The sequence below is a fragment of the Tupaia chinensis genome, unplaced genomic scaffold (assembly GCF_000334495.1).
Source record: "Tupaia chinensis unplaced genomic scaffold, TupChi_1.0 Scaffold000628_1, whole genome shotgun sequence".
In the NCBI taxonomy this organism is placed as follows: domain Eukaryota; kingdom Metazoa; phylum Chordata; class Mammalia; order Scandentia; family Tupaiidae; genus Tupaia; species Tupaia belangeri.
Window position 1 is genome coordinate 2,302,734 of NW_006160148.1, and position 9,854 is coordinate 2,312,587.

A 9,854-nucleotide genomic window follows, 5' to 3' on the forward strand; every position below is an offset into this window, starting at 1 on the left:
GAGGGCAGATTCAGCGCCCTGGTGTGGGTGGGGGCCCCCGGCCAGCCCCCCGTGAAGCTCATCCAGGCGGTGGCAGGCTCTCGGCACTGTGCCCAGGTGTGCCCCCTCCCAGTCCTGGGGCCCTGGGCGGGGCGGGCGGCAGGGAGTGGCCCGTGGCAGGACAGGGCTGAGTAAGACCTCAGACCCACCAAGCCCTCCACCCACACACCTGCCAGCAGTTTCTCCCCTTGCTGCTCCAGCCCTCGGAAAGGGCACCTCTGCCCGCCCAGACTTCAGAAATGCCCCCTTTCCTCCTAGATCTTGGTTCTCTGGAGCAGTGAGAGGCCACTCCCATCTAGGTGGCCAGAAACAGCAGTGCCCTTGAGGGTCATTGGCGGGCACAGGAAGGTGAGGGATGGGGGCACGGAAGGGGCGGGTTCATGCTGGGGAGAGGGGACACCCACGGGTGCTTCACAGGGGTCAAGCCACGCTGGGCTTCCAGTCGGGCCAGAGGAAATGAGATGGCAGGTTTCTGCTGTGGCCCAGTGGGAATGCCTGTCCCCTCCCCGGCCCTCCTGGAGGTGCTTACAGGGCTTTGGGGTCTGAGTGATGAGGGAGGGCCGAGGAGGGAAGGGGGACTCCTGGGGTCTTGAGGGGCAGATGGTAGCAAGCTGGGCCGGGAGGGGTGGCTCCCGAGAGGCTGGGCTGGTGCTTGCTGTGTGGTTCAGAGCGGCCCCTGCGTCCTTCCGGACCTGCTGCTTTTGAACGAGGGGTGCTTGACCCCTGCTCCCAGGGCTGGTGAGTATCTAACCTGGCAACAGAGGGCCCTGAGAGAGGAGATTGAAATCCCCGTGGTGAGGGAGGTGCCCACATCCAGGAGTGAGCTGCAGGCGGGCGTGCAGTGCCCAGACCTGAAGGGCAGGGGTTCTCACTGTGAGGCACCCTCTCCCACAGGCCAGCGATCGCTTCTTCCCACACGCTGCCATCAACACGGATGCCGTGCTCAGCCTCGACGCACACAGCAGTCTCTCCACAAGCGAGGTGAGGCCCTGCCGTGTGGGTGGGCACAGAGGGGTTCTGTCGGAGGGGCCCTGCAGCCCTTCAGGTTCCCTGAGCGGAATCTCCCACAGGTCATGAGGCCCAAACTCTCGCTCTACCCCAGCAAGTCGGCCTTCTCTTTAGACATCTAACAGAGGAGGACCCATAGGTGGTGCAGGCGCTAGACTCCCACATAGGCAACTGCAGTTCAAGTCCCAGATCTGGTGGCTTGAAAATCACACCAGGTGTGTGTGTGTGTGTGTGTGTGTGTGTGCGCGCCCAAGATCCCAAGTGGAGAATGGAGAACGGATTGTGGCATGACCATCCCCCCGAGAGGTGATTTCTCACTTTCCTTCTCTTTGTCTCTCCCTTTCCCTCTCTCTGAGTGCACGCACCCTATGGTAAAAACCTTAAAAAGAAAAAGAAAAGGAAAGAGAAAGAAAGAAGGAAAGGAGGTGTTCCACAGACTCTTTTTAAATTTTCTTTAAGTGAGATTTTTGTTATAGGGTGTGTGCACTTGCCAGAGACAGAGAAAGCAAGAAATCACACTCCTCCAGGGGGGATGGCCATGCATCAATCCCTTCTCCTCCGTTCTCCTCTTGGGATTCTGGGCACACATGCACATGAATTTTAAGTTGCCGAGTACACATGTGCCCAGCATGAATTTTAAGTTGCTGAGTACAGGACTTGAACCGTGGTCATCTACGTGGGAGTCCAGCAAGGCAATCATTATGACATCTGCTGGTCCCGAGGAACCGTGGTCATCTATGTGGGAGTCCAGCAACGCAACTATTATGCCATCTGCTGGTACCGAGGTTCTTTTAAAAAAAAAAAAGAATTATTTTATTTAATTTTATTCTTTTTTTTTTTTTATTTTATCTGAGCCAAGACAGAAAGTGAGAAAGCAAGCCACCAGGTCCAGGATCCGAACTGCTGTTAGCCATGTGGGAGTCCAGAGCCATAAACGCCATGCTACCTGCTGGCCCTACAGACATTGTGTTTGTGGATGCTAACCAAAGAAGTTCCCCTAAGCATCCCCCAGAAACTTCCAAGCTGTGCTTTTAGCAGATTCCAAGAAACCGCTCCCATCTCCCCTTCTCCAGAGTCCTGCCCCCGCCCTCGGCCAGGTGTCTCTGGATTCCTGGTTGGTGGGAAGCCCCTCCTCACAGCTCACTCAAATCCCTCCTCAGGTCGACTTCGCCTTCGCAGTATGGCAGAGCTTCCCGGAGCGGATGGTGGGCTTTCTGACCTGGAGCCACTTCTGGGACGAAGCCCGGGGTGGCTGGGGCTACACGGCTGACAGGACCAACGAGTTCTCTATGGTACTCACCAGAGCTGCCTTCTACCATAGGTACAAACACCCGGCCCTGCACAGGGGTCAGAGGGCCAGAGCCCCCTTCCCGAACCAGGAGCAGGGTGCTGGAGCCGAGACCCAGGTTCAAGGCCCAGGTCTGCTGCTTCCCAGTTGTGTGATCCCGGGCAAGCCTCCTGACGGAGTTTCCGTCTTCTCATCTGTGAAGGGGGATGAATTCGCCCCGCAGGGCCGGCGCCATCATCAGATGAAGCCCCTGGCGTCCATGGTAGCTGGTGGTATTTAAGTGGAGCCATGGAGTGGGAAAGGGCACTTTTGGGGCCTGGTGGTGGTGCAGGGTGACAAGAGAATAGTTTGATGCTTTATAAATGCGGGTGTGATGTGTGGGGGACCATCCCAGGCCTTGTAGGAATGGTCTGAACTGCTCCCCCCACCCCACCCCACCGATGTCACAGAGCAGGGACTAAATTCTGGACAGACTCTTTAGAAGGGTTTCTTCAACACCTTTAAATCAAAGGCAAAGGGACTTCAAAAAGTTCATGATGGACAGGCCCCATAGCCTAGTGGTTAAGGGAGCCGGATCCCGCATGGCCAGCCGGGGTTCAAATTCCTGCCCCAGTCGCCTGACGTGATGAGGAGATGGAGAGGGGACTGTGTTGTGACCACACCCCACGGGGGACGCTTTCTCCCTCCATCTCTCTCTGGTGAGTACACGCATCCTCTGGCAATTAAAAAGTTTCCGAATAGAATTAAAGGACAGGTTTATTTTGGTGCAGAAACATGTGAAATTCATGGGTAGTTTTTACACGAACTTGAGTTTTCGCATGAACTTTCTGTATGCACGATCTGGATCTGGAACCTCTTTTGGATCCACGCAGGAGCTCTTCAGGGACTCCGTGTAGACTGAAGAGTAACCCTAAGGTCTCCAGGATGGCCCCAGGTCGCCCTTCAATGGTGTAAAAGGCTCACGGGCAGCACCTGCAGCTGGAGGGCTGCCATGGCTGACGGTTTCAGAAGCAGCTCATCCCACCCCTCCTGTTTGGGTCTGGGTTGGGTCTCAAAGCCAGAGGGTGAAGGTCCCGGGACGCTGTGAGGCACGGGGCAGGGAGTACACCAGTGGCTGGGACATGCCAGGGGCTCAGTGGAGAGCTGGTCGCGCTAGGGGTTGGAGCTGAGGTCGCCATGGCTCAGAGGGGACAGTGTTTTCACAGGGACTTGAGGTCTGGGGTCGAAGGGAGAAGTGAGGTCAGGAGGGACAATGAAAGCCAGGTGTGGTGGGGGTGAACTCGGCCCAGCTTCTCCCTGCTCTCTCCCCTTGCAGATATTACCACACTCTCTTCACCCACTCCCTGCCCAAGGCTCTGAGGGTCCTGGCAGATGAGGCCCCTGCCTGCGTGGACGTGCTGATGAACTTCCTAGTAGCCGCGGTCACCAAGCTGCCCCCTATCAAGGTGCCCTACAGCAAGCAGCAGGAGGCCGCTCCCCTGGTGAGGGCCGAGGGGGCGAGTCGGCACAGAGAGGGCTGGTTGGGGAGGAACTCCCTACGAGGCCGCTCCGCTGGTGAGGGCCGAGGGGGGGAGTCGGCACAGGGAGGGGCTGGGGAGGAACTCCCTGCCTAACCCACGCCCTGCTACAGGGACACAGAAGGCCATCAACGAATGTCTCCTCCCCCTCCTTAGGCGCCCTGGGGCCCGGGATCTACAGCGCAGCCGCAGTCGCAGCCCCCAGTCCCGGACTGCATAAACCCGATGGTAGCGGGTTTCGGCCACATGCCCTTGGTGTCCTCTCGCCTGCGTCTGGACCCGGTGCTGTTCAAGGACCCAGTTTCCGTGCAGCGCAAAAAATACCGCAGCCTGGAGAAGCCCTAGAAGAGAGCTGCGGAGATCTCAGCCCTGCTCAGATCTTAACCCTGCTCAACCCGCCTCTGGGACACCAGAGAGCCAATCATGAAAGCCCGTCGGCCAGCACGTCAGACCCAATTGGCCAATCAGCCGTGGCGCCCTGGGCGGCGCGGGAGCTCTCTGCGGCCGGGGTGCCTGGGTATATGGGTGAACCCCTTGCATGAGTGCTTTTCTGTGCTTCTCCACCGAGCTAATATCTACTTGTCTTTCAGGTCTTCGCTTTCTCCAGGGACTTGCCTGACTCTCATCCCCGCCCGCGACAGATTCGGTCTCCTCCCGGGTGCATGGTACCGTGCATTGTGCGCGCCGTTGGGCCCCGGGAGGGGCCTGTGAGCCCCGAATGGCGGGACGTGTTCTCTCTGGCTGGGCAGGTGCACCGCAAATACTTGACAAATGATAGGAGAGACATTAACTGCGTGCAGCCCTATGCCGGCCGAGAGCGTGGACACGGTGTGCCAAAAGAAAAAACTCCGTCCCCCACGCCCCAAGACTCCTAGTCCGGCAGAAAGGCAGCCACCTGCAGGTGTGTGAGCAGGGAGATGTGCCAAGTGAGGGGCGCGCCTTGGGCCCTGGCCTCAGCCGCGGCCAGCCGCCTGCATTACCGACGTGTGCCACTAGAGGTCAGCGCCACACCGCACTCTCAGAAGGCGTGGCGTCTCCACGTGCCCACCTGGTCAGAGGACGGGCAAGGGGACCGGGAGGGGTAACGTGTGTGCAGCTGAAATTTGAAAACTGCAGGGAGGCATCTGAAATAGCTTTACCCCGCTGATCTGCACACTTGGAGCCCAGTAAAGAGCCACTTCCAGGTGGGCTGGGCAAATGCTGGGCCTGTTCCAAGCGCTGGCTGAGGGTCGAGTAGAACTGGGGACGCTGGTTTCTCCTGGATTCACCCACCTGGAACTGGAATTATCGCTTCCGAAATAAAGCGCGTGTCCTTGCTCCCTCACGCTCAGGCTATAAATACCCTTACAGCAGCTGCGCGGGGGGGGGGGGGCTGCAGGGTGGGGGCGGAGGGTCCAGCCCAGGTCCTGGGTGCTGGGCGTTGGGTGTTTTCCTGTCCTGACGGCCTCATGGCTCTGGAAACTCCCGTGACTCGCCTGCTGGCTGGGACACGCTGTCCTCTAAGGCCTTTGCAAGGCCTCCCACCCTCTGCCTCCAGCTTGACCACTAGCCCTGGCTCAAGACCATAGTGGGGAGCAGAGGGCCCCTCCCTTGTGAGGCCTGGGGCTGTCAGATGCTTCAGGTACAAGGGCCTAGAAATTGAAAGGGCTGGCTGGAAGGCCGGCTGGCCCAGAGTCAATGGTTGAAGGGGTGAGGAAGCACAGCTACAGCCCAGGCAGCCTTCCCGGCAGGGAGGGCTGAGTGCCAGGCCCAGCCAGGGCAGCGGCACCTGCCAATCACAGCTGTGGCACCCAGGACACTGAACTGCCTGGGCATGGCCTCGCCTGTGGGAGGGCCCTGCCCCTGGGGCTTACACTGTACCAGCACACAGCCCAAGCCTGCCACGAGGGGGCTGGGGAGGCTGGGGAGGCTAAGGGGATGAGGCCGAGATCCCAGGCCTGCCTCTCACTGGCTGGGCGACTTCAGGCACGTGACTCGACCTCTCTGAGCCTCAGTGTTCTCATCTACAAAGATAAAAGACTGTCGGGCCCAGCAGGGAGCGTAATGGCTATGTCGCTGGACTCCCACGTAGTCGACCGCGGTTCGTGTCCCGGACCCGGTGGCTTAAACTCGCGCTGGGGCATGTGCGTGCGTGCCCAAGATCCCGAGAGGAGAATGAAGGAGAAGGGATTGCGGCGTGGCCATCCCCCCGGGGGGGGGTGATTTCCGGCTTTCTATCTCTCTGTCTCTCTCTGTCTGTCTGGCGAGCGCACGTGCCCTACAGGGAAAATCTCTCCAAAAAAAAAAAGATAAAAGACTGTCTCTCGAGAGGGCTAAAATGACTTGGCGCACAGCGAGGCCCAGGGCCCAGGTTCTGGGAACCTGTGGTGGCACCCCAGAGCTCGCGGTGGAGGGGGCACAGCCACCAGCAGCCCACACAACTTCCAGGCCAACGCTACAGACTCCCTGCAGGCCTTGAGGTGCCGAAGGAACACCTGAGCAAGGTTGCAGGCAGTCCCAGATGACAGCACTGGAAAAGCACATTTTTTAAAGAGTTTTTGCCTTAGGACACATACACTCGCGCGCGCGAGAGAGATACAGTAAGAGGGAAAGTGAGAAGTCAGCCCCCAGGGGGATGGCCATGCGCAGTCTTGGGCATCCACGCACATACGCCCAGCGTGGTTTTCAAGCCGCTACGTCCAGTGACGTAACCACTATGCAATCTGCTGGTCCTGGAAAAGCACACTTACAGTCAGGGAGGTAGAGAGGCTCCACGTGGGGGCAAGCCATACCCCTCCCCTGCTGTGGGCCAGGACAGAGTCCTGAGAGGCCAGGCAGCCCACCTGGCTCTCAGCAGAGGCAGCCTCAGGTCTTGGCAGACTGGCTCTGGTCCTTGTGACAACCCGGTGACCTGGGTGTTACATCCGCAACCTGCAGAGGAGCGTGGAGGTGCAGCGGACAATCGGTGGGCTAGCGCCACTTGCTTATAATGGGGGGCACTGGCCAGCAGATCCAGGGCTCCCTCTTACCGAATGGACTCCTTGCCTCCCTGAGACTGGTCAACACAAGCCCTCCAAGTTGGAAGCACGGTCCCTGCTGGTTGGCCCGAGGCTGTCCAGCCCTCATCCTCCATCCCAGGCTGACTAGGTCAGGCCACGCAGGCAACAGAGCTGGCCCAATGTACCTGCCTCAGGGCTCTGGGGTCCCCTGGGACACTCAGGACCAGGTGAGTGGCCTGGGGACTGCGAGGCTGTCAGATTTCAGCGGCCCGGGTTGAAATCTGTCCCCAGCACCCGTGGCACGGCTCTAGGGTGGCGTGGCTTCCTGGGTGGGGGAACAAGGAGAGAGGGCAGCAGGCGGGTCCTTCCCTCGTGAGGGGCCTCCCCTCCCGGAAAGGGGGTCGCGTGGCTCCCAGCTGAAGTGACTAAAGCCTGGACAGTCTTCAGGGCCTCCCTGGTTCCCCATCTCAGGGAGACGGATCAAAGTGCAGGGGCCCCCAATTCCTGACCCCCAGAACTATACTCTTACAGGTAGAGGGAGGGGCTCTGTTCTTTTTTTCTTTTTTTTTTTTTTTAGAGGTTTTTGCTATAAGGTGCGTGCACTCGCCAGAAAGAGAGACAGAGAGACAGAAAGCGAGAAATCACCCCCAGGGGGGATGGCCATGCTGCAATCTCTTCTCCTCCATTCTCCTCTCAGGATCTTGGGCACGCACATGCGCCCGGCGTGAGTTTAAGTTACTGGGTCCGGGACTCAAACTGCGGTCGACTACGTGGGAATCCAGCTACATAGCCATTATGCCAACTGCTGGTCCCTCCAGGGCTTCTTTACAGAGTCCACGGCTGGACAGGCTGCATACAGGGAGGCCGGCCGGCAGGGAGGGAGGCTGAGGCTGGTTCCCTCCAGTGTGCCGCCCTGCACCCCACTGTCTGCGCTGCAGCTGTTAGGACAGCCCTCGGCCCTGGCCCTCGTGAGGAGTAGACCAAACGCAGCCCGGCTGGGAGCCAGCCCAGGAGGTGGAGGGGCAGGCCACGCTAGCCTTACCCCCACCAGTTACCCCAGGGCTGGCTGCAGTCAGGTCAGGTCGGGGAGGCCAGGAAGGCCCCATGGCTGGAGTGAGGGAAGGCTCACGCGGGGCGCGGAGGGTAGAACAGTCGAGGTAGGCAGGGTCCCGGCTGGGGCTGGGGCACGCTCAGTCCGAGGGGCCTTGGCAGGCCTGGCAGTCCCGCATGTCTTCGGAGTAGTCCTCGATCTGGATGGTCATGGTGTGGAAGTGGAACTGGCCCTGCAGCCGGGCGCTGGCCGCCTTCAGCACAGCCTGGGCGTCTGCATTCGGAGCTGGGGGGCACACGGTGGGGGGAGTGCCGGAGCAGCGTTTACTCATCCCAGCCCTTAGGGACGATCAGGACCCCAGGCTCACCCCTGCCCCGTGAGCATGCAGACACCTCAGCTTCCACTCCTGCACCAGCACCCTCCAGTCCCACCCCTGTGTAACCCCCAAACGGGCCGAGCAAGCGCTGGCCTTGGGCTGGGCACCTGCCTCTGTCCCCTCTTAGCTTGGGCGCGTGACCACCCCACTCCAGCCTGTTTCTTCATGCTTCCATGGGATCGTGCCGGCCAAACGAGGGGACAGTGTGCAGGGTCCTGGGCGCAGGGCTGGCTCCAGGCATGGCACCACACAGCGGGCCATGTGGCCCCGTCAGGGATGGGTCCGGCCTCCCTCCCTCCCGCCCGGACGTCCCCACACTCACCGATGGCGATGTGGACGGAGAGCATAGGCTGGGCTACGGTCAGCGCCCAGATGTGCAGGCTGTGCAAGGCCTCCACGCCCTCCACCGACAGCAGCAGGGCCCGCACGGCCGTGAAGTCCACTCCCTTGGGAGTGCCTGGGGAGGAGGGGCGGGCTGAGGGACACTGCCCCCGCCCAGGCTCATCTGCAGGCTGGCTGCCACTCAAGCGTCACCTCCTAGAGACCTCCTTGGCCAGCAGATCCATGTGGCCCAGCTCCCAGCTCCGCCTCAGCTCGCCCACGTCCCGCTATCGGAAACTACCTCAGCTTACCGTCTGCCTCCCCCCCAAACGCAAACGCCTCGAAAGCAGGGCAGCCTGTTTCCCAGTTTCCCGAGCCCAGAACAGTGCCCGGATCATATAGGTGCTCAGTCATTTTGTTTAAAATGGGAGAAAGAAAAGAAAGAACAGGAAGTGAGACTCTGGATCCACCTGGGCATCACCACCACCATCATCCCTCCTTTGTTATTTTTAGTTTTTAGGCGTGCGTGCTTGCCAGAGAGAGACAGAAAGACGGAAAGTGAGACACCACCCCACGGGGGATGGCCACGCTGCAGTCCCTTCTCCTCTATTCTCTCAGGATTTTGGGCACGCATGCTCGCACATGTGCCCAGCGTGGTTTTCAAGCTGTGGGGTCTGGGACTTGAGCCACAGTTGGCCATATGGGGGAATCCAGCACCTTAACCACCACACCACCTGCTGGCCCCATCATCACTCTTAACTGAGACAGCCACATTCTTGGGAAAAAAGGTCTGACTTAAAGCCAGACGCTGCTGGCTAACCCAGGCAGCCACCCAGTCTGACCCCAGATGGAGCCTGACCTACCACCCTGGCCCAAGCAAGGCTCCAGAGCACAAGCCCGGCCAGTGGGCGTGGTCATTCAGGGCAGACACCGCTCCCCGCCAAGCCGCCCCTCCGAGTGCAGCCATGTCCTCCCCGGGCAGGGGCAGGCCTTGGGCCCTAAGCTGCTGTGGGAAAGGCCTGGGCCAACGTAGACCCATGGCCCTTTTCTGGGCCTCCCCGCTCTCTTCCTCAGGGCTGACACCAAGTGGCTGGGGCTGGGCAAGGGCAGGGCGGGACTCCCAGACCTACAGACACTACCCAGGAGCCACCTGACCAGACAGGGAGAACGCGCCGCAGCAGGGACGCGCAGGGGAGGCCAGGCTCGGTCTGCCCCCGAAGGCTAGCTCTACGCCCAGATCAGCCTGGGCCCCAGGAGGGTTCCAACCAGCGCCAGG

General features: G+C 60.2%; 2 protein-coding genes across 2 annotated transcripts in view; one reads left to right on the top strand and one right to left on the bottom strand.

The window, feature by feature from the left end:
* The window catches only part of EXTL1 (exostosin like glycosyltransferase 1), a 22,058-nt gene extending 16,881 nt beyond the window's left edge, over positions 1-5,177 (top strand). The window contains exons 10-14 of the mRNA XM_006159475.2: positions 298-387; positions 934-1,020; positions 2,208-2,368; positions 3,651-3,816; positions 4,009-5,177. Of these exons, the coding sequence (XP_006159537.1) occupies positions 298-387; positions 934-1,020; positions 2,208-2,368; positions 3,651-3,816; positions 4,009-4,197 (693 nt within the window). The 3' untranslated portion in view covers positions 4,198-5,177. The remainder of the gene's footprint in view (positions 1-297; positions 388-933; positions 1,021-2,207; positions 2,369-3,650; positions 3,817-4,008) is intronic.
* Positions 5,178-7,578: 2,401 nt separating this feature from the next.
* The window catches only part of SLC30A2 (solute carrier family 30 member 2), an 11,028-nt gene continuing 8,752 nt past the window's right edge, over positions 7,579-9,854 (bottom strand). Inside the window, exons 7-8 of the mRNA XM_006159431.2 lie at positions 8,580-8,714; positions 7,579-8,166 (exon numbers count right to left, since the gene is read on the bottom strand). Coding sequence (XP_006159493.1) covers positions 8,021-8,166; positions 8,580-8,714 — 281 coding nt within the window. The 3' untranslated portion in view covers positions 7,579-8,020. The remainder of the gene's footprint in view (positions 8,167-8,579; positions 8,715-9,854) is intronic.